At 39.0% G+C, this 24,527-nt stretch overlaps 1 protein-coding gene across 5 annotated transcripts; it reads left to right on the forward strand.

Annotated features, from left to right (window-relative positions):
* The first annotated feature begins 2,377 nt into the window (after positions 1 to 2,377).
* On the forward strand, positions 2,378 to 11,616 carry HMGA1 (high mobility group AT-hook 1). 5 transcript variants are annotated; one of them, XR_011922262.1, is made up of 7 exons: positions 2,773 to 3,017; positions 5,319 to 5,421; positions 6,403 to 6,471; positions 7,602 to 7,691; positions 8,255 to 8,305; positions 8,939 to 9,081; positions 9,469 to 11,616. XR_011922262.1 is itself a non-coding variant. In XM_072422688.1 (6 exons), the coding sequence occupies exons 2-6, from the start codon at positions 5,329 to 5,331 to the stop codon at positions 9,517 to 9,519; spliced, it is 354 nt and encodes a 117-aa protein (XP_072278789.1). In that variant the 5' UTR covers positions 2,378 to 2,700; positions 5,319 to 5,328; the 3' UTR covers positions 9,520 to 11,616. The 5 variants fall into 5 exon arrangements, 4 of the variants coding, with proteins under 4 accessions (XP_072278789.1, XP_072278771.1, XP_072278796.1 ...); XM_072422688.1 differs by lacking the exons at positions 2,773 to 3,017; positions 8,939 to 9,081 and adding an exon at positions 2,378 to 2,700; XM_072422670.1 differs by lacking the exon at positions 8,939 to 9,081 and having other exon boundaries at positions 2,785 to 3,017.
* Positions 11,617 to 24,527: the final 12,911 nt, after the last annotated feature.

A 24,527-nucleotide genomic window follows, 5' to 3' on the forward strand; every position in this document is an offset into this window, starting at 1 on the left:
GAGCATGTAGGCCCCTTAAAGAATGTCACTAGGTTGGTAACTGGGGATAAAGACAAGGCAGATTTACTAAACACTTTTTTTAGCTCTGTGTACACGAAGGAAAATGGCAGAGCTCCAAATTCATAACAGCAATGTCACTGTCTTAAATGAGTCACAATGGCTCAGAAATGATATGATTGAGAAACAGCTGGGAAAAATTAAGGTTAACAAAGCACCAGGAATTGATGGATTACATCCACGTATCCTCAAAGAGCTGAGCTCAGTTCTTTCAAAGTCATTATTTCTAATGGATTGGCGTAAGGCCAATGTGGTTCCTATCTTCAAAAAGGGAGCAAAGTCATTACCAGGTAACTACAGACCTGTTAGTTTAACATCCATAGTTGGAAAGGTCTTGGAGAGTTTGATAACTCTCTAAGTGATAGAGCCACATAGAGGAGTTTCTGCTAGAAAATAATATTATAAGTGATAGTCAGCATGGCTTAAAGAAAGACAGAAGTTGTCAATCAAATTTACTTTTTTTTTATGAGGAAGTAAGTAAACAGATAGACAGTGGAATAGCAGTTGATGGCCTAAAGCCATCGCATCCAGAGAGTTGTAATTAATGATTTTTACTCTGAATGGTCTGGGGTTATTAGTGGTGTACCCCCGGGTTCAGTGTTGGGACCTTTACTGTTTAACATCTTCATAAATGATATAGAGTTTGGAATTAAAAGTACCATTTCTGTGTTTGCAGATGACACCAAACTATGTAATGGAATTAAATCCATACAAGATGTCTATAATCTACAAGCAGACCTGGATGTACTGTTTGATTGGGCAGCCAAGTGGCAAATGACATTTAATATAGATAAATGTAAAATTATGCACTTGGGAGCTAACAACATGCATGCTTCATACTGTCTAGGGGGAATACATTTAGGGGAGTCAGAAATGGAAAAGGATCTGAAGGTTCTGGTAGATCATAGACTTAATAACAGCATGTAATGCCAAGCTGTTGCGATCTTTAATCCAGTTCTCTATCCATTTCAGATTGACTTTTCTAAACCTATCGACCCTAACTTGCATATTAACCGTCTGTGGGGTACACTATATCAGGTACACTATATCAACTGCTATTCCACTGTCTACCTGTTTACTTACTTCCTCAGAAAAGAGAGTAAATTTGTTTGACAACTTCTGTCTTTCTTGAACCCATGCTGACTATCACTTATATTATTATTTTAAAGCTAGTAAAAGAGGAATAGACTGCAGAGATGGAGACATAATCCTGCCCCTGTACAAAGCATTGGTGAGACCACATCTGGAATATGCAGTCCAGTTTTGTTCACCAGTTCACAAAAAGGACATTGTGGAATTGTAGAGAGTGCAGATAAGGGCAACTAAATTAATTAAAGGAATGGAGGGGCTCACCTATGAGGAAAGATTAGCTGAACTGAATCTATTCTCCCTTGAGAAAAGACGTTTAAGGGGGGATATGAACACCCTGTACAAATATATAGAGAACCATATAGAGAACTCTGTTCCCCATTTTTCACTTTGAGATCATTACAAAGAACAAGAGGGCACTCTTTGCTTCTGGAGGAAAAGAACTTTAAGCTCCGGTAAGGAAGGGATTCTTCACTGTAAGGTCTGTGAAAATGTGGAATTGGCTCCATCAGGAAGTAGTTTCAGCAACTACTATAGATTGCTTTAAGAAAAAGCTGGATGCTTTTCTAGAAGCACAGAATATAACTGGGTATTAAGGCTTTAAAGTAAAAATAACAGTGACTGTTGATCCAGGGAACATCCGATTGCCTCATGGAAACAGGAAGGAGTTTTTTTTTTCCCCCTGTTGAAGCAAATTGTACCATGGCTTTTTTGCCTTCCTCTGGACCAACTATGTTTTATAGAATTTTATATCTGGGATATGTTTATTTCCCAAGTGGTTGAACTTGATAGACATGACTTTTTTCAACCTAACCTACTATGTCTCTATGTAATAAAAAAATCCACCAACAAATGAATGTATTCCTATATTTATTATACCCTGCTGGTGGAAGATTATATTGTGTATATAATCTGCCTGAAACTACATGAAAATTACCATGTGCATGGCAAACAGCTGTGACGTGCCCAGATAGAGGGGACCCCTTTTGTGCCACACGCAACCCCGCCCCCGGCACTATGCCTGCATTCTGTGGAACTTGAGGGGACGCCGCACCACACGCTTTTGTGAGGGGGGGGGGGGGGGGGGTCTTTCATTTACCATTGCATCCCCATGGCACGTTTTATTATGTTGACTGTTCCCTTCCCTGACATAATTTAAAATATTTTTTTATTCTTTAAATGTGTCCACAAGTAAACCCAACTGCTATTCATATACTACGTTGAATGGGAGGTGTGTCCAACCTTTTATTAAAATGTGGATGCCCTGGAAGTTGTATGATTTTTCCCTTCTAGACAGACACCTGCCCCGCCATAATATGAGGATGTGCCATAGGGAGGGAGGACACAGGACGACAGCTAACAATACTCGGCTCGGTTGCAAGGGTTAAGCGGCTACGCCTTTCTTTCCTATGAATTATCGTCCCCCTCCCTCCAGATGACATCGGCGGGGCACAAACACGCCCTCCAAAGCCTTTAATCTGGGCTGATTGTATAAATATAGGATCGGGGGAGGGAAGAGGGTAATTGTCCTTTCCTACACAGGGAAAAAAGAGGGTAAGTATTTTATTTATTTATTTAGTTTTTTTTAACGGGGTAAATTTGTTTGTCTTTTGTTGTTGATTTAATCTAATGAATGATGTTCTGATGGCAGATCGTTTAGGCATGCGGTGGCGGTCAGTGTACAGAATTACCAGGCTGGGGGGGGATTTCTCTGTGCTGCCCTCCATCCCTCCTGCAATGGTGATGCTGAGAATGGTTGCCAGGGCTGTTGTGCTGCAAAGTGCTTCTGCCATCCTCAGTGCGGAGTCTGTGGTGAATGTTGACGGCCCCTGTTGTGGGGAAGACACACGAGGTTCTGCTGTGTATAGACGGTGTGTAGTTATGGATGAGCCTCCCTACCATGGTAAAGTTCACTCAGGGGGCCCAATGGCGAATAATGCTCCTTTTTACTATTCATGTATCCTTAACATGTCTATTAGAAACCTGAATTAGGGTTTTTATGGCTTGCATGGTGGGTGAATGGCCTGGAAATCATAGGAAAACCTGTTAAGTAGCTTTAAATCAATTTTTACATTCATTTCAACATTCCCCCTTCAGCCTGCTGGGTCTGAGACTGCTCTCAATTATCTACAGGTGTAAGTAAATGTATGTGGTTAGCAATCTGTATAAATTAAAATTATGTGGGGCTGTTTGGTGCAGAGGTCAATAATTGGGGTATACTAATGTGTGAAAGTTGTTTGAGATGTATATTGTATGTGAATGAGTTATCTTACAGGCAACTAATGTTTATATTAATCAATTTATTTTCTCCCTGTTCTATGTGCAGGTAATGGTGAGCCATAAACACATGCAAAAAAAGTTTGTGTATGGTTTATTTGCCATGGAGTGGAGCTTTATTCATATAGTACATGCCCACTTCTGATACACTTGATATCTCAGATGGTCACTAGCTGACCATCAAAGGGGCTCACAATCTTCTGTCTCTATCATAATGTAATATCATTATCACACTCTATGGTCAATTTGGGGGAAGCCAATTAACCTAACTGCTTGTTTTTGGAATGTGGGAGGAAACCCACACAAACAGGAGGATAACATGCAAACTCCATGCAAATAGTGTAAGCACTTGTTTAGTACAGTAAATAACATTTGTCTGCCACCAGAAAATCTATAGGTTTCCCTAAAAAATTTGGTATTACTTGCCTCCCCAACTGGCCACGTAGTGAGTACTTAACATTTAAGGCACAGTCTGCACTCAGCCCGTGTGTGAAATTCCCATGCATTCCAATGGGCTAATCTACACCAGGATGTTACCTTGAGGCACGTTTATGAGCGTTATCTATAGCGTTGCTTGCAACATTAAAAAAAATGAAACCGCAGGGTTAATGCTGGAAAACGCCCAAAAATGCTGGTAAATGCTTCCATTGATTTCAATGGGGCGTTTCCCCCCATTTATAAACACGTTAAAAACGCGGAAAACATGGCATTTACGTTTTCCAGCGTTTTAAAGTCTAGCTTTAAAACGGTAATAAAAGTGCATAAAAAACCCATATAAATGCAGTAGGAACGTTTACATGCGTTTTTAAAAACGTCCGTGTAGACCCTGTCTAAAGAGGGTTTTTATTTACAGGTCCCAATCTGTGGTTACATGGTTCATTGGCTTCTACATTAACCCCCCTGGCGGTATTCCCGAGTGTGACTCAGGGTGGATTTTACCCACAAATAGCGGTAATCCCGAGTCACACTCAGGGTAGCTTTAGACTAAAAAAAAAAAAAAACCCACGTACCTTGCTCCGTTGTCGCCCACCCCGTTGCCCTGCTGGTTCCCGCAGGTCCTGGGGACACGTCCTTCCTCCTAGAGCGCTAGGGATGTTAATAATGTGTTTGTAGTAATGCAGAGGTCAATGGGGGAATACCAACTTGGCACCACAGGCAATCAGAAAAATGACACTCCCTGAAGTATTATCTTCAGCTGGTAAACTCACCATTAGAGTAGCAAGAAAAGTGTAAATATTTAGGTTCTTTAAAGTGAGACCACTTTGCACCTGTCTGTAAAGTTTAACCTCTGCACTGTGGAAACTTTACAATAAGGAAAATGATTGGTAAGCTTTCACAGTACCTATTTTTAGTCAGCTCAGTTGTATGTATATGTAAAAAATGTAACTAGCTACTGATATTTTTAAAAAAAATACCACTGTAGATTGTTTATCTGATGAGCATTAATTTGCTATTAAGGATCAAGAAAAAATATTTTCTAACAAATTATATTTTACTTTAGAAGATATTTTTTTTTTGCCTTGATCTGGATCAACAGCTGCTTCAGATTTTTGATGATGCTAGCTTTTTCATTTTGGTCTTTAATTAAACTGGAATGGAATACCCATAAACCTTAGGGCATAATGACTTCACAGGTCCACTTTCATCAACAGTTATCAAGGAGCTTGAATTAATGGAAGGCATCAAATGACCAAATGTAAATATGCAGAGACTAGAATTTGTGGTCTCCTGGTCAAAGTAAGGCCTGGATCATCTTATGTATGGGCATCAGTATGTTTTTAAAAACTTTGCATGCGATTTCTGATGAATTACTATGAGAAGTTTTCTGTGATGTAGGCTATAGACTCCAGAGTAAACATTTCCTTTATTTGGCAATAATTTATGATTTCCTGCAGATATTTCAACATGAGTGATTCAAAGGTTAAAACAGCAGCAAAGGGGGCTTCTTCAGAGGAGACCGAGAAGCGTGGTAGAGGTCGTCCACGGAAAAAAACACAGGTTGGAGATGCAATTTAGTAAAAACCTTCCTACCCATTTTTTCCTTTTATTTTACCTACTAGGTGTTGACATTTTTTTTTACAATACTTGTTGATAAAGGACCATGTGACCCTAGTGCCACTCTTAAAATGAAATACAGGAAAACTTTAGCCTTTTCAGTAATGAGGAGCCTTTAAAGCTAAACATAGAAGCTGCTACTGCCGAACTGTGTTTAAAGTTGCAGGCTATTGAACAAATGGTGTATTTGGGATTTGTGCAACTTTCATGAACATACCTGATGATCAGCCATGAATGCCTTTGTTTAGGCATTTACTGTTGTAAACTGTCAGCAAGTGGCTCTCCAATTTCGCTTCTTTGTTGCCATGTTGCATGGGATTCTGCTGAAGACTACACATGATGCTTTATTACATGCATTCTTTTCTGTCACCTCCAGGAAACTTGGCCTGAGAAATGTCATGCAATATAATATTAACTGAAGTTTATGTAGGCTGTAAACACAGTAACATGCCTAGGCACCTGTTCAGTGTTTGTGGACTGCTTTTTATGATGGCTGCAGCTTCATTAGTGTATCTTAGCTCAAAAACAATTTTTTTTTTTTGTAGCTTAGCAGTCTTTGGCATAAAAAAGTAATGCATCTACCACATCCAACCAAATTTACAGAAAATAGTAAAAAAAGTATAGAACTTATTACAAAGTTCTGGTTTAATATATATATATGTGTGTGTGTGTCCGTGCGCATGTGTGTAACCTTCTGGTATCTTTTAAAGGATCACAGGGTTTCTTGAGACCTACAAACCTGAGGTATTTGTTTATCTTTAGAAGTAAAGTAAGGGATCTGTATAAGTAAAGGAAGGGCCATAGGATTCTCATTGCCATAGGCGGTGGTGAAAATCTCTTCCATTAATAGCTGCAGTTAAAGGAGTAATTTACCTATGTACCTACTCAAAGTTTAATGTGCTAAAATCTGTATCTGCTATTTAGGAAGCCTCAAGCCAAGTTACAAGGTCAAACTCTCCTTCACAAGAACAAAGTAATGCAAAAGTGAGTATGGTAAGCTACACAACTGTTTCTATTTCAAAAGTATTACACATTTTGATACACAGAAATATTGTTGTGTGCCAAAACTGGTATGACTTGTATAAACATAACTTTTATAACTTAAATTTTGAATGTCTGTTGGCTATATTTCACATCTACTTATTAACTCCTACATTTTTAAACCTTTAGATCAGAGGTCAGCAAACTTTTTGGCTACTAGGCCATTTTAGGAGGTCAAGAAGGCACACTAGGCCAGATTCTCTCTCGAGACCGGTGCTGATGGCTCCGCCCCCTACCAGGAACACCCCTGAAGGGAAATCTTTCCTCCCCAATGCCTACGGAGGAGAGGGAACACCCATGAAAGGCAATCTCTCTCCTCTGCAATGCATATGTAGGGAAGGGAATGTCTCCTTACCACGGCGGCAGAAGTGTTAGTGCCGGCCACGGTAAATAGGGAAGGGAGGCATAATAAGGAGGCTCAAGAGCCGCATGCGGCTCCAGAGCCACGGGTTACTGGCCAGGATTAGGCCAGATTGATCAGTGCTTTTGAAGTATCACTTTGAAAGTCAGTGAGAACATTTAGAATAAGAATGGGTCTTCTATTGTATACTAATTGGTAGACTTCTAGCCTAACTTAAAATTTAAATCCAGTAATGTGTACTACAAAATGGTTTACTTAATTTAGGAAAAAGGTGGGAGCTAAAACCACCTGGATTATTGTTCCTGATTTTAACATTGACTACACTCTTTGGTTGCTTCTGTTGTCAATAGGGCAGTAAATGAGCTTTAGGTAACCTTGCCTGCACAAATTTTTAAATTAGGTGTTTATTTAGTTCTGTTATGACCACCATTTATTAGGTGGTATATCATGGAAACCTATCACCTAATATTGGTTTATTGTCATCTGTGTAGATATTGTATGCAGCAAAGTAACATTTTATTGAGCATTTTACCCTTTTTATTTGAAATTGTATAACAGTCAATTCAAAAAGATTAGACGTTAATTCCGCATTTTTCTTTTTGTACCCCTAAAGAGAACACAGATTCTTGTTTAATGGAAATGGCAAATCCATTTGTAAAGGCAAATGTAATTTTGGATTGAACCATTAGTATGGATTTCCTAATGTCTAAATTCTGTGTAGGAGCCAAGTGGTTCTCCAACCACAAAACGCCCACGCGGTCGCCCTAAAGGCAGCACAAAAAAAGGCAACAAGGAAACCTCAAATAGTAAGGTAGGTGCAAACATCCCACTGGACAAAATCAATCCATCAGCTTTGCTATTATAATATATTACAGTTTAATTTTCTACTTCTAGCATAAGGTTTGGAGTGACTATAGATGCAAATTCTGTGGTTTGTGCATGCTTTAAAGTTCCATTATTTTATTTTTTTTTAGTTTAGTGTAAATATGTTTGAAGCCCCCCCCCCCCCCCCATAATACATATAACATATAATACAAACACTGTTTCAAAGCAAAAACAAAGGGTCCTCTACAGTATGTGGGGATGGCCATTTCTACTCTCCTACTCTGCTGCTAGCACTACTTAGCATTAATTCTTACTCAAGGTATAACTGCTTGCCTCTGTATTCACACCTGCTAGGAATAGGGTTGATCAAGCATTTGATGCCAGATTTTGAGGTAGTGGGTGGCTATCTGTTAACAACAAACATAAGCCTATGTGTGGCTAAAGGCTATGACTTTGCCCACCTTTTGCGTTCATGCACTGCACAACTGATTTGCTTTTAAACCTATTGGATGTAGAATTAATATACTTTTTTTTTTTTTTTTTTCCTAGAAATCTGAAAGTGGAAAAAACAGTGGAAGAAAAAAAGGTGCTAAGAAACAAGTAAGCTATGTACAGAAATCCTTGTGCTGAAATATTTTTATACCTGTAGGCTTTTTCATCATGAATGCATTAATAAATTTAGCTGTTTAGTGAACTAAAGTATGCAAGTTGAGTTCAGATAAATCATTTAGATTAAAATTCACATTTATGGGCACAATGAGTTGTATAATCAGAACTGTTGGTTACATTTCATTTAGCTGTATTTTAGTCCTTCTGAGTTCTGCTTGGAGCGTAAATGTTCCCATGTACAATCGGTGGCTGCATATACATATTTAATAATATTAGAGTGTTTGCTTTTTTTGCAAAGGGTTTTTTTTTTTTTTTTTTAAGCTGTGCTGTGTATTATGTTCGTCTTTTGGATTTTCATTCTAATTTCAAAGTTTGTCTATTTGGTAATTGGTCCCTGTTTATATCTTCCTTTTCCTTTGTGGCATCTGCTCCCCATGCATATTTTTTTTTCTATAGGACCACGGGCTGTCTAAATACACATTAAGTGGAACTAAAGTTCTGATTTGAAAATTTGTGATCGGGCAAGTCTTTATTGCAGGAAGGGATAGACAATGTCTTTTCTGCAATAACCATTGTTACCTACTTGATCACTGTTCTGTTAAAAAATGTTGAACTGCATGCCAGGATACCTGGTGCATCCTGGCTTCTCTTTCAGCTGCCGGGAATGAATGAATTGCCGTACATCTGCCACGTCATCCCGGCCAGCCAAGATTGTCAAAGATTTAAACTAAGGAAAGTAAAAGAAATAAGGTGGCGGCACCTACAAGGTAATGGGAACAGATAAGTGTTTTTAAAACATTGCAATCAAGCAGGTAAGAACTTTTTTTTTTTTTTATTACAGAAGGGACATTACCTGTCCTTTCTGCAATAAAGGACCTGCCTGGTTGCAGCTTTTTCATTTCAAAGTTTTGTACTGAATTGAGGTAGTTTCATTAGTTTCTCATGTAGAAAACCTTCTGCTGATGAGTTTAGACACTGGTTTACCATAATGCAGTAATCTTAAATTCATCATGAGTTGCTCGGTGGTCCTAAACTGAGCTATAGGAGCAGAAATTGGCCTTCAGTTGTAAAATATGTATTTGTTTTAATGCTGTTGGTGTTTCCAGGCCTTTGCAATTTAATGGTAAAATGTATTTCGCTTACATTCTTTCCAGGAGGAGGAGGAAGAAGAGGGGGGCACAGCAGAGTCATCCGAAGATCAGTGACCTCAATGTGTTGTGTCTTTGTCCCTCCTTTATATATTTTTTGTAGCCCACATTCATAGTGAGAAATACATCTATATACTATGTCTGTTGAAGGAATAAAAATTTGCTTGACAGGACTGAACAACTTATGCCTCCTGCTGCATTACTCAGGTCATTAATAGTGCTGGCAGTTTTGCCATTGACTGCTGTGCTACTATATTTTTAAACTCATGCCTTCCTCCTTACTGCCAGCATTGTTGTACTTCATAGATGGTTAATGATTTTAAGAGATCTAAATACTGAACATTCTCAACACATTGTAAGCCTAATAATGACCTTAACCATGACACATTTACTTGTAAGTACTTTTGTGGAAAGTGCAGATAGTATGCTAAATTTTGCTGCACTGGAGGCATAAGGTCATCTAATTGTTTTTTTGGGGTCCACAAACTGGGTAAACTATTGTGTTAGGAAAAAACAATTTTACCAAAAACTATAATTATGAATGTCTCATAAAGTCGGGTCAAACTCGTGTCATCAATCCCTAAATGATATTAATTATTGTTAAAGGAGAACACTAAGTAAAGCTGACATTTTTATTACGCTTCTATGCTGTCTTTTCTGAGATACAGCTTTTTGAAAATTGATACTTGCAGTGGTACCAAAAACAGACTTCTAGTCCCTGTACATTGTCTTTTTAGTTCCTGCTGTTTTGGCACATGGAATTCGTTAATACAATAGTCTGTGAGCATATTTGCAAAGCAATGAATGTGACATTTACCAAATGATTACTGTAGTTAAGTCAGGGACTGAAATTTTAAATTTAAACAAACATGAAAGATTTGCTTGTGCTTAATGTCATGCAAACTGCCAAATCTTTGCATGGGACTTCTATTTCAATGTGTAATTCCATTCACATACTTGCAGGTACTGGAAGCACTAGTGGCACATTACACTTGCTTCCTGCTTTCCTTTCTGGTGCTACTTCTAGGTTTTCCTTTAATCACAAAATGACAGCATCCAGGTTTGTATGATGTGATTTGTAGATTTGTTCGGCCTTTAGTGGTGATGCAGTCTGTAGACATTGTTTAATGCATACGGCATAAAACCAGCAGCTTTATTGAATAAATTTGTGTTCTAATTAAATGTAGCAGCCCATATCGGCTGGTAAGGGTTCTTGTAATAGTGTTCTTCATTATCCAACTAGCTAGTAATAGTTGTTCTACTGGCTCTATTAAATATTGAACAGATTTCACACTTATCCGGATGGCTTCCTCACTTCTGTTAGTGTGGAGAACAGTCTGACTTTACTCAGGTCCAAATGGTTCTGCTTTGGCATTAACAGTTATTTGTATGGTCTGGAGATAATCCTCTTTGGAAGGAATTAAATGCAATACAGTGCAGTAACTTTCTGGAAGGCTTCCTAATGGCATGTCCATATTAATGTCATGAATAGTTCTGTATGATCTAAATCATTTTACCAGTCAACACTGTTTATTCAAATATAAGTATTTACTCAGGCAGGTGCCACACATAGCTCTACCCAGATACATGGAGTTGACTTGAACAAATTGTCTGGATTGTTAATGAAAGTAAAGTGTGGTTACTATTTGTGATAACAATGTCAATGCTAAATGTGTAATTGGTGCTTTTTATCTTCTGTTCATGGTTTGCAGATATATGCTTCATACATTCCACTCATGTATAATGGCTCAGTGAAAGCTGGTTTTGCAGTTGAGTTTGTACCTGAGTACACTTTATTCTCTCAAGATTTTAGGTTAAAGTGCTGTGATGGTGAGAGTTAGTGTATATGTAGAACGGAAAAAGTTTTAAGAGCATTTTTTGGGACAAATGAACAAAATATTATTTATTAAATAATAATAATAGTAATAATAAATAATAATAGTCTGTGTTTGTGTTTCTTTCCTCTAATACAATGTAGTAGACTTGTTTTTAGGATGGTGTTTCCAAATTATAATAATTTCAAATGTTTTTAGAAAGACCATCTGTATATTTAAAGGCCCCTTGGCATGAAACACTTGAGATCTAGGTTTGGAAACACTGCAATATGTTCTTGTTTACTTAGAATTGACAATAAAGTTTGCAATTTTAAAGTTTTGTAATGTGTTGTCTTTGGTTTTATCAACTCTTCATTTAATTTCTATGGATTTTATTAACATGTAATGTGCTGGAAATCGCACAAGCTAAGTGGAATGGGAGTTTACAAAAAGGCTATTCCAGTCAAGTAGCTCCTGCACCATGCGGACATGGTAAGGTGGTGCGGAATTGGGAAAGCAGCCTGTTAGATGTTCATGGACTAAAAGTAAGCTTGTAAATGGTCATAACTGTTACAGCATTTAAACTGTAACTGGCTTCTGGAAGAGTGCTTGTCTTTTTATTTTTTTTTTATGAAGAGTTATATATATATATATAAAAAATTAATATATTATATCTCTCATGATTGGTATAGTTTACTTCGTAAACCATGGCTCCGTGGAATAAAAAGTGGCTATTGATAAATAAGGTTTAGCAGGGATTGTTCTTAAAATTGCTCAGGAACTCTCAAATGGTAAAGCCTTTAATTCTATCTCTAAGACGTAACTTTTTTTTTTTTTTTTTTTTTTAAACATTTATTCAACAAAAATGGTATGTGGAAAAATACACATTTGGCCTGATATTGCCTTCTTAGCAGGAATTAATTTTTATGGAAGTAAAACTGTCTACTTTTTCTTCAAAATCTCTTTAGTTGCAAGACTTTTGCAATATTTCAAGCAAATATTTTGTGTTTAAAATGTGCTTGTCAAACAATTTAAGTTATCTCCTCAGTAATAAGAGTCAGTTTGCAATTCAGTAGTGCTAAATTATGCATTATTATATGTTGCAAATGATAGCCTGGTATTTTTAAATTGACCTACGAATGCACCACAACTGTCAAAAGCTGTGCATTTGTGCATCACTGTTTTCCCTTCTCCACTTCCTCCTGTACACCTGCAGGAAACTCTAAAAACAAGGATAAAATGCATTATTTCTCCTCTTCATGTGGGCCAATAAATGTTAGGGCTTCTAAGCCCTCAGTCAGATGGATTTGTCAGGTGATTGGACTTGCCTATGACCATTTTATGTTACAGACCATCTAATGCATCTTTATCTTTGCCTTTGGCAGAAGGAGCCGAAGCTCCAAAGGAACTGATCTATAGGGATGCTACTTGTAAACTGATTTTTTTTTTTTTTGATTGAATAAATTGCTTTATTAATCACATACTTCTAAAACAATACAATCAGGGTTAACACATACATGGAATTGCGACGCAGCGCATAACACTACATTACAATCCCCCACAACACACTCGCAAATAAATACATACATCCCTCCATACTGCGGCTTTGCGCCGCAAACCACCCCAACAGATTGTCAATCCACATCTTAAACTAGTCTAAAACCATCCCTAGGAGCTCATCCAGGCCTGAAGCTTTATTTGAGCTCTTACAAAACTAATTTCACACATTTAAACATTTTAGACAACAGCCTAGTTGGGGGGGCCTTCTTAGACGTCCTTATCCTCTCCTGGAAAGTCCATGAGGGTATAGTCTCTGATCAGACTGAGGGACAGTCTGCTGCAGTCCTCGATGGCCATTCTCTCCCTCCGGAGGATAAGGCGCTTCCTAGCGCACCAGATAGCATCCTTAATACAGTTCAAAACTCTCCAAGCTCCTTCAACTTCTTCTTCCGTGAATTCGCCGTGGAACAGGCCATACAGCATAGCGCAGTACGTGATGGCTGTTCTCGGGACGAATTGGCTCAGTTCCTGTTCCATGGTCTTCAACACGGCTTGGGTATAGGGGGACTGCCAGAAGACGTGCATAGCCGTCTCTTTGATGACGCAGAAGGGGCAGTGTCTGTACCTACATAAGTTCCTGGCATGCATGAAAGTTCTCAAGGGCAGTCCTCCTTGGACTGCCATCCAGGCCAAATCCTGGTGCCTGTTGGCAAGTCTTTTGGACCCGATGTTGATACAGATTTCTTCGCAGGTGACTGCGTTTCTACCCGCAACAGGTTCCATTGAGTCCTTTCCACGGATTTGCTTGTAGATGGTCTTCGGCTTCCACAGGTCGGGCCTGACGCCCTGCAGCTCATTCTCCTTGATGAACTTGAACATGTCCAAGTAGAACCAAGGGGTGTCCCAGTTGTACAGCACGGAGCTGTCCCACCTGTCCCATCCTAGGCTCCTCCAGAGTGGGAGGAGGAAGAATCTTGACATGGCGTTCCCTGCAGAAGTCGAAGATCGATCCACCAGTGTCCTTCTTACCGCGTTGCAGGCGAAGATGATCCTGAGCATCGTCGCGATGTCCGGAACTCCTTTGCCGCCCTTCCAATGTTCTTTGAACGTGGTCGTTCTCTTTACTCGGTCCATCTTCGAGCCCCAGCTGAAGTGGAAGGTCGCCCTCGTGATGGCCTTGCAGGTGTTGGTGCGTGGAGGCCAGGCCTGGGCAAGGTACTGCAACACAGGGCGGATCTCGCTGCGGAGTACTAGCGTCTTCCCTTCCCTTTCCAATGCTTGTAAAAGATCTGTTTTCCTCCACTTATTCTGTAAAATGAATAAATATAAATCTATTTTATTTGTAACTCCTTTATTTATATTAAATTTGTTTGAAAAAAATCAAATTAATGCTCCCAATTTCACAATTCATTTGTTTTTTTCAGTTTTATTTGGAACCCTTTAGTGACTATAATTTGCTCTGGTTGCTTTTGTCAAAGGTCAGGAAGTTCAATCATGACTCTGAAGGCTTACCCAGATATAGCAGACACTGACCTGTTCAATTAGTGCTGCATAAGTGAAGGCTTGGAGTCTACAGATGTTAGGTCTTCTCCAAGGCCTCTGAGGGTTAGGATATTGTGTGGCTAAAAGGCACCCGTTTGCAGTCCTCAACTTATATGAAAGCAGGGTTAACAGTAAAGAATGACTCAAAGATGGTTCAACGTGCCAATATTGAGGTGGGGTGTCAAGCCAAGAATCAGAATGACAGGGATGGAGAACCAGAAAGCCAAGCATGTCAAAGCCAGCATGTGGTTAGAAACACCTGAACCTAAAGCCAGGGGCCAAAAGCTGAGAACAGATTACAAACACAGGTCTTAGGGGCCAGCCTTGCTCCTAAGTAAAAATCAAAAAGAAAAGAGGCAGTGAATTGCAGCCCTATATATACTTTCGAAAGATAGCTAAATGGGGGAATATTTCAAGTTGCACCACATCCTTTTTTATATATCAAATCCGGATTTCTTAGAAAAAAGGTAATGAGGATTTTTGAACTTTAGAATTTTTTGAACTGTCTATTTGTTTTTATGTATGTGCAAGCAATATGCAATATTGTATGTGCGATATGTTTTTAAAGTACTATATAATAAATTGCAAAAACTTTTAATCTATTAGTGTGATTGTTGACATTAAGCACTGGAAAAAACCTTATTACCCTTTTTTTTAAGAAAACAGAGCCCTATATATACACTTTAGTAGTGGTTGTCAATATTACCTGGTTTTCCTCCATCTGACTCCCATCTTCCAGGGGGACAGAGTTCAGGCCTGTCAGCTATATAGATGGTATGCTACCTCTGTGGTGGGGTATCAAAGAACAGGTGAGAGAATATATTCAATATCTTTATTATAATCAGTTGAACATTTTGTTCTCTCCTAATGTTAATATTAGGAAAATAGATTTCTCATAATGGGGAATTGTAATACTTATACAGTAACAACAACCATTTATTGTAAAGGTTGGTTATTCATTTGCAGAGAGAGTAAGGTATAGTAAAGTACGTTTAAAGTCCAGAGGTTACTTAATCTGAACTAGTGAGCGAGCAATGTGTACGGCTGATTTTCTGGAGGAAATACAAAAGGAATACTTTTGTTTGTTTTTTTCAAGTTTTAAAGTGTAGTGATGCTTTTTTAATATATGCTATATGGCATTTTAAATTGAGTTTGTTGCCTTTCAATAGTAGGACCTCAACACTAATAGATTGCCCCGAGTCTTTTTGACTCCAAGGATTTACTATTGTCAACTGTACATAGAGTCCTTCCTACCCCACCCTCTCTCATTTTCAACTCATTTGAAGTCCACTCTGTCCGACTCTTTAGCCCCTTACCCCCACATCAATGGCCCCACACACATAGATGGACACACTCTAGACCTGGTATTTTGTATTTTAAACTCTGCAACCTCACCCTCCTTGACAACTCACCATTTCCCCTCTCTGATCATAACCTTATCACCTTCAACCTATCAAACCCTTGCCCTCCCCTGCCACATCCAAGACTTGGTAAATGGCAGAGAGATATGCGTAACCTTGACCACAACCTTTTCTCAAACTGCCTTGCGTCCCTAACCCCCTCCCTCTCCAAAATCACCTCCCCAGATGAAGCTGCCACCATGTTAAACCACTTTCTTTCCCTGGCTTTGGATAATGTTGCTCCTGCCACCTTTCACTACCCCCGCCCTGCCAACCCCCAACCGTGGCACAACAATCACACTAAACAGCTACGAAAGTCTGTTTGTGCAGCTGAGTTCAAGTGGCGGAAATCTGGCCTCAGTGCTGATTTCATGGACTACAAAGCCAAGCTTCAAAGCTTTAACACAGTGCTCACTGTCACCAAACAAAATTATTTCTCTGCAGTCATTACATCTCAAGCTTCCAACCCACGCAACCTCTTCTCTACACTTGACTCCCTCCTAAACTCCACACCTGCTCCCCCCACAACATCCTTCTCTGCCTAAGACATTGCCACCTACTTTAGAGATAAAATAGACAAAATCAGATATGATGTCTCTGCCCACCGAGCCACTCCAACCATACCCACCCCTTCCACCTGTACATCATTACTGGCCTCCCTCAGCCCTATCACTGTGGACGAAGTCTTAACTCTTCTCTCATCATCTCCGTCTACTACATGTCCACTTGACCCAATTCCTTCTGATCTACTCTGTGCCTATTCCTCCACCCTGGCCCCTGCCCTAACCGAACTATTCAACCTCCCCCTTTCTACTGGTAAATACCCCTCAGCTTTTAAACATGCCATAATTCTCCCTACCCCAAAGAAACCCTCACTGGACCCCTCCCTACCCTCTAACTACTGTCCTATATAGCTCCCTTCTCCCATATGTCTCCAAACTTCTTGAACACCGTATCTACAAAAGACTCACCCATTACCTGAGCACCAGCTCTCTCCTTGACCCCCTCCAGTCTGGTTTTAGAGTTGCCCACTCCACTGAAACAGCCCTTACTAAAGTGGCCAATTACCTCATCAGAGCTAAGTCTCAAGGCAACTTTTCCCTGCTCCTTCTTCTTGATCTTTCCTCTGCTTTTGACACTGTTGATCACTCCCTTCTAATACAAATCATGCGCTCCATTGGTATCTGTGACACTGCTCTCTTTTGGTTAGCTTCCTATCTGTCTGACCGCTCCTTTCAAGTTTTTTTCAATGGTAACTCCTCCTCACCCACTCTCCTCCCTGTTGGTGTTCCCCAAGGGTCAGTTCTTGGACCAGTCCTCTTTTCTCTGTACACCTCCTCTCTCGGTAGTCTCATATCCTTCTTTGGCTTACAGTACCATCTGTATGCTGATGACAGTCAAATCTATTTGTCCCCCCTGACCTGTCTCCCTCAGTCCTGGATAAGGTCTCATGCTGCCTGTCAGCCATCTCATCATGGATGTCTGACCGATTCCAGAAACTCAACCCGGATAAAACAGAACTCATCATCATCCCGCCCCTCAAATTCCAAATCTCCCCCTGACATATATCTAACTGTTAACAACACTGTTTTTCGGCCCTCCCCTCAGGCACGTTGTCTTAGTGTCACCTTTGACTCGGCCCTTTCATTTACCCCCCATATTCAGAACATTTCCAGGTCCTGTCACTTTCACCTACGCAACATCTCCAAAATCCGCCCCTACCTGTCCCCTGAGACCACCAAACTCCTTGTACATGCTCTTATCATCTCTCATCTGGACTACTGTAACATCCTTTTCTCTGGTATTCCACTAACCCGACTCTCTCCTCTACAATCTATTATGAATGCTGCAGCCAGACTCATCCATCCTTCCCTACGCTCCTCTTCCGCTGCATCTCTTTGTAGTTCTCTCCATTTCCTTCCATTTCACCTTAGAATCAAATTCAAGCTCCTGTGCTTTGCCTTCAAATCCCTACACAGTTATTGTCCCACTTACATTTCTGACTTGGTAAAAAAATACTCCCCCTGCCGCTCTTTCTGCTCCTCCAATGACCTACTAATGACTTCCTCACTCATATCCTCATCACACGCACGGATACAAGACTTCTCCAGAGATGCCCCAACTCTCTGGAATGGTCTTCCTCATCCTATTCGGCTTGCTCCTACTTTCTGTTCATTTAAAAGAGCTCTCAAAACCCATTTTTTCAAACTTGCCTACCCATCATCTTCTGTCTTTTGAAACCATCACTACTTCCCACCACTACATATCTCTACCATCCTATTGTGTGTGAAATTCCTCCACCTACTAGATTGTAAGCTCTTCAGGGCAGGGTCCTCTCCTCCTGTATCACTGTCTGTATTAGTCTGTCATTTGCAATCCCTATTTAATGTACAGCGCTGCGTAATATGTTGGCGCTATATAAATCCTGTTTAATAATAATATTGTCATAGCTGTGCACTTTTGTTGATTGGCCACTAGGTGGCAGAACGAGTCATTGTTTCAGTAGGAGACCTGTAGAAAAATACGACCAAAGATTTCACCGTCAGCGAATTCAGATATTTTCGCAGGGGTAATAATTTATAAAAAAATTATAAATAGAGTAATAAATATTGTCCAATCCTTGCAGAATGCAGATGCTTTACCTGTTTTTTTAGTGACCAATTATCAGTACATTTATTGCAACTCTAAGAAAGCAGTTTATGCAATCACCTGCTGGAAACTTTCCATACAGTATGTTAGGTGTAAAGCCTCTCCCATGAAAATCAAGAGCACACCATTTTTTTCCTGAGCACACCATTTCTATAAGGTGTATGGGGTTATGTCTGGATCTTATTTCCAACAGGTGGAAAAGATGTATAGATTTAAAGATTGAAAACAAGATAAAAGGAATGTTTTGTAGTATTCTGATTGTACATACTAGTATTCTAAGGTCGATGCTGGTATTTCACTCAGTATTTCATTCAGGAAAAAAAATTTTAATGTTAATCAGCAGTTCTCATAGAAACACTTACCTTGACGTTTGAAAAAATCTGTCAACATCTAAGAAAAGTATTTTCTTGTTTTTTGTCATCAAAGTAGGTGGGCAAGACTTTGGAAGTAAACCTTAATATAAAAGTCCAGAAAAAAAAACTTATATTATTTTTTTAAACCTATAGTTCTCTGCTCAGAAACTTTTTGCCTGCTGTAACTGCAACAGATTAGTACAGTATGTGCTTTGGACCATAATTTCTATTGGCTGTGTGTCTTTGTCCTATGTCCTCGCAAACACCACTACTAATTTTGTCCATTTTCAACTAGAATGACTTGTTTTACAGAAGGCACAGACCCCCCAATGTATGTTAAAAGATTGTATGCCGCTCTTCTCAAAGGAAAAGTTAAGGTATTATTAACCTCTTCTAATGCTGGACTTCCCACCCAACTAGGCTGTTGTAACTGTCATCTAAATGATGGGAATAAGTAAAGTGAGTTGGATGGGATTCATGCAAAAATCTACCATCACAGATTGGAATAAATAGCTTGAATATCTTTATAGTTTTTATATATCTGTCACTGACCATTTAGATAGAACACTGAACTGAAAAAGGGCAAATTCATTCTGCTTCTTTGACAGCAAAGTGCCTAGGCTCCGAAGCAGCACATTAAACCCAAACCAAATATTTTCACCTCCATGCTTCATAGTTGGTATGACATTCTCCTCCTAAAGTACCATCTTCAGGTTGAATCAAATATATCTAATTAAGCATATCATAAGTTGAGGTGGATATATTCAGAAGAATGAGCACTGAACCAAGAAATAATTAATATGTTTTTTTTTTCTGCAATAGATAAAGCCTCATAATCAAAGCCTTAATTAGAACCCTCCTTGGATAATCTTTGAAACAGCATCTTGAAGAATCTACAAAATTAGTTTTTTACCTGCCAATCCCATCTACACTCTAAGCCTGCAGCCCACATCACCCAAGTCCATGGAAACAAAAGAACAGAACAGAGTACAGCAACTCCTGCTCAACTACCGCCAGAGGGGTGCCCAAAACTTCACCAACCCATCGTTTCTAGAAGTGCTTGAGATCTGTGTGGGGAAAAATGAGTCACCAGCAGAAGCACAATGTCTGTCTGGGCAGGGGATTTGAGTAAATCAACTTTCCAGAAAAATACCTTGTGTACAACAAAATGTTTTAAAAAAAGAATTATGATCAAAACAGATTTCATAGCTTGAGTCATGAGGATAGTTAGATGTGTTTCAGGGAGCCAGATAAGAGACTAACTAATATAAGTGACACTAATATGACTACAGTTTGACAGTTAAGTAACAATTTGTACCAAGTTCACCAATAACAGTGTCCAAATAAAAGCAGCAGTGGGAACATTGGGGGTGTGGATATAAACAAAAATCAATGGAAAAATATAACCCCCCTCCTAAAAAACAATATCAAACAGTGTGAGATGTCATATGGCTGCCACACCATAAGATCTGGAGAAATTTCACTCACTATAATAAAACCAGGATGTAAGGCCAAAGTGGTACAGTAAGGTCAGTCCATAAGTACTCACGGCCAGGAAAAAATAAAAAATGGAAAACAGGAAAAGAGTATGATGAAAGACAAGGGAAAAGACAGGCTTTAGGTCGCATATAAATATATTGTGTGAGTTTTTATCGTCTCATCTATACATAGATCTCCTGTGCTAGAACCTATTTCTAACACACTCCTACTACTTTATGTTCTAGATGATTAAGTGAGCAAAGTATGTGTGCAGAGACAATCATAATAATTCTCCGATTCCCGGATTTCACCCTAGCTGGGCTTCTTCAGGGGATTATTTTTGAGAATTTACAATTGTGTCTGTTGATAATGTCTCATATGTCTAAAATAATATCTCATGTCTAAAAACACCACGTAACACTGTGATTTGAGGTGGGTCAATTATTATAGTGCATTAATCGTGAATTTGCCATTAAGTCGTGATCCTCATGCAACTACAGCTGAATTTACATCCACAGAGATTTTTCCAAAATTTTGTTTTACCAGCAAAGGGATTTGCCCGAAGTTGAAAATGCATTCACTTAGGTTGATACAACCTGTGCTAGTAGGTAGCTAGTTTTGATTGTCTTCTATGGGATAACCATATTGCACACTTAGCGTTGTACGAATATAAGATGAGATCTGTCTTTCAAACGCTTGTCTGTCCTTGATCCAAAAGGATCTTTGATTCCTCTACAAAGAATGGATATCTTATTATTTAATAGCTGATGGAAGACATCATGGGGATGGTGTTTGATTTGAAGAAAAAGGAGGGTTTTTTAATAATGGTAACCCAATAGTTTCTTGTGGATAGATTGTGTACTTCACTCCAGATTTGCCATCTGCGGGTCCCCCTTGAGGCATCCTGCAAGATGGCAGATTACCATTAATAAAAACCCCCCTCTTCCTTCGGATCAAACACCATCCCCATGATGTCTTCCATCAGCTATTAACTAATAAGATATCTATTCTTTGTAGAGGGATCAAAGATTCTTTCGGATCAAGGACACACAAGGGTTTGAAAGACAGATCTCATCTTATATTCATACAACGCTAAGTGTGTGATATGGTTGTCCCATGGAAGTCAATCAAAACCAACTAAGTGCTATCTACTAGCACAGGTTGTATCAACCTAAATGAATGCATTTTCAACTCAGGGCAAATCCCTTTGCTGTTAAAACAAAATTTTGGAAAAATCTCTGTGGATGTACATCCAGCTGTAGTTGCATGAGGATCATGACTTAATCGCAAAATCACCATTAATGCACTATAATAATCGACCCCCGTCAAATCAGAGAGTCACGTGGTGTTTTTAGAGAGGCCTGTATAAAATCCAGCATGTTCCCTTGACCGCCCCATAAAATAGTCTTGCCAGCAACATAAAAAAGCCTTCCTTATTTTTTTTTACTTGTACAGTGTTGTGCAGAGCTGGGGGAGTCTTGACATGTCTCTTTAAATGTATTTATAGGATGTAGATGCTCTACACAGTCCCGAAAAACAACTCAAAATTTTCCCCCAATAACTTTAATGGGGTTCGAATTCAATGTTCGTTCACCTGAATAATTTTTCAAAAGAGAGTAGTCTGACTTAAATGTCTTAGTGGTCGTTTATAATGGAAAGGGATTAACCATGAACTGGCAAAATAGTACAAAACAGGAATCCAAAAACTCTGCAGCTTTACCTGGGTCCTGGAAGAAATGTTGTGTCTGGAAGTTCAAAGTGGCAGGAGAGACCAAAGTAAATCTTATCTTCTTTTTGTATAAAGAGGCACAAACATTGTTGAAAACTTTAATTTTGCAGGTGATTTATCTATATATATAAAATTGTATGCATGCATGTATGTATGTATGTGTGTATGTTTCATCATCACTCGAAAACGCATGAGACATTTCAACCAAACTTGCCATACATATGAGACTCATGTCAGTGCACTAGACATCTTTGTACAGTGATGTGCCATATGTCAGAGCTATATTTGGATGTATGTGTGCATGTCATCGCCAGAAAACGCATGGAGACATTTCAAGCAAACTTGTTAGACATACGACTGATGTGAGTGCACCGCTGATCTTTGTACAGCACTGTGCTATATGTCAGAGCTATCATTGGATGTACAGTTGGGTCCATAAATATTTGGACAGAGACAACTTTTTTCTAATATTGGTTCTGTACATTACCACAATTAATTTAAATGAAACAACTCAGATGCTGACTTTTAGCTTTGCAAAGATTGCAAAAATGTGAGGAACTAAAGTTTTTTATTTTTACACAATCACTTCATTTCAGGGGCTCAAAAGTAATTGGACAAAGTAGAAAGCTGAAAAAATGTTCATTTCTAATACTTGGTTGAAAACCTTTTGCTGGCAATGACAACCTGTAGTCCTGAACTCATGGACATCACCAAATGCTGAGTTTCCTCTTTTTTAATGCTCTGCCAGGCCTTAACTGCAGCGGCTTTCAGTTGCTGTTTGTTTGTGGGCCTTTCTGTCCGACGTTTAGTCTTCAACAAGTGAAATGCATGCTCTGTTGGGTTCAGATCAGGTGACTGACTTGGCCATTCAAGAAAATTCCACTTCTTTGCTTTAACCTCCTGGGCGGTTACCCCGAGCCTAGTTCAAGGTAAAAAAAACTTGCTGAAAGCATTTATCCTGAACTAGGCTCGGGGTTGCTAAAAATAGAATCAAGCGTTACAGTGCAATCTGATTGTCATACAACATTGTATGACAATGAGATTACAACTGTAAAAAAAAACACCGTATTTTTTGCAGTATAAGACGCACTTTTTCTTCCCCAAAACTGGGGGGGAAAAGTTAGTGCGTCCTATACGACAAAGGTGTGATAAAATAACTAAAATAATATACTCACCCGATACCCGATCCTGCGTGTGTCTCTGGCTGCAGCAGCGTCTGTCTCCTCTTCTCTCTGGCAGCAGCACGTGTCTTCTCCTGTCTGTAAAGCAGAGCGAAAGAAGCCGGCACAGCCCCACATGCTGTTCCCTGTTCTAACTGCCGTAAAGTGGAAAAAAAGCACAGAGTGATCAGAAGGGGAATTTGAATGACAGAGTGATCAGAAAGGAATTTTGAATGACACAGAGTGATGCGAAAGGGAATTTGAAAGGCATAGAGTGATCAGAAAGGGAATTTGAATGGCACATGAGTGATCAGAAGGGGAATACCGGTATGAATGGCACATGAGTGATCAGAAGGGGAATAATCTTTCAGAAATCTTTTTTTTCTAGATTTTCCTCCTTTAAAATTGGGTGCGTCTTATATTCCGGAGCGTCTTATAGGGCAAAAAATACGGTACCTTGTCCCCTCAGCTCCTATGGAGACGTCTTTTCTTTTCTGTCTTCACCCGGCCTGTGCAGAGACAATCTTCGGGGTCTCCCGGTGATGTCGGTGCATGCGTTGGTGCGTGCGGGAGGCGGGTTGGGAAATTTAAATAATTTTGTATTGGATTTAAAATCACCGTATTGAGTGCAATACAAAGAAATCTTTATATAATATATATATATAATTATATTAAATATATATTATGTAAGCTACTGTACAGTTATATTACATTATACACATTTTTTTCACATTTTTTTTGTGTTTTTTTATTTAAAGTTTAATATTAAATTTATTAAATATTGGACATATTTAGATGGGTTATGCCTAAAAATTATAGGCCTACAATGTAAAATAAATTTCCATGCAAAAAAATGTAATGCTTTTTGCATGGAAATACCGAGAGAATTAAAACGCTCTGCGTTCACATCTCTCAGTGATTCATAATGACGTTGATGCGTGCGCCCGTCGACGGGGGGCGTGGCGGGAAATTTAAATATTTTGTATTGTCTTCAATACAAACTCTAGTATCAAATCCAATATAAAATAATACAAAATATATTTATGTGGTTTTGTCCAGAGGTATGTGACGTTGGACTCTGTGCTGCCCCATGTTTTAAAATATTCCACACTAGGGAGGTGTTTTAGAAAAATATAGTACTATACTGTATACAGAATTATTGCATTTTCAGTATTTTCAGAATATTTGATTTTTTTATGCATTCTTGTTCAAGCTGATTTTTGTGTTTTTTATTTAATTTTTTTTTTAAATATTTTTTTTTCTTTTTTACATGATTGTGTGTTTCAAACGTTAAATTATTCAGGATATCTACTAGACCCCTGTTTGGACATATTTGGTCCAGGTAGTTACAGGTAGTGTTGGTCGAGTAGCTCACTATTTGATTTGACTGCTATTCCGTCGAATAGGGCAAAATTATTCAGGTGAACGAACGTCGTATT

The sequence above is a fragment of the Pyxicephalus adspersus genome, chromosome 1 (assembly GCF_032062135.1).
Source record: "Pyxicephalus adspersus chromosome 1, UCB_Pads_2.0, whole genome shotgun sequence".
Classification (NCBI taxonomy): Eukaryota; Metazoa; Chordata; class Amphibia; order Anura; family Pyxicephalidae; genus Pyxicephalus; species Pyxicephalus adspersus.

Coding starts and splice junctions, on each gene's coding strand:
- HMGA1 (XM_072422670.1), top strand. CDS start 2,791: ATGGCAGATCGTTTAGGCATGCGGTGGCGGTCAGTGTACAGAATTACC. Junction 5,422..6,402: donor GTCCACGGAAAAAAACACAG/GTTGGAGATGCA, acceptor TCTGCTATTTAG/GAAGCCTCAAGCCAAGTTAC. Junction 7,692..8,254: donor AGGAAACCTCAAATAGTAAG/GTAGGTGCAAAC, acceptor TTTTTTTCCTAG/AAATCTGAAAGTGGAAAAAA.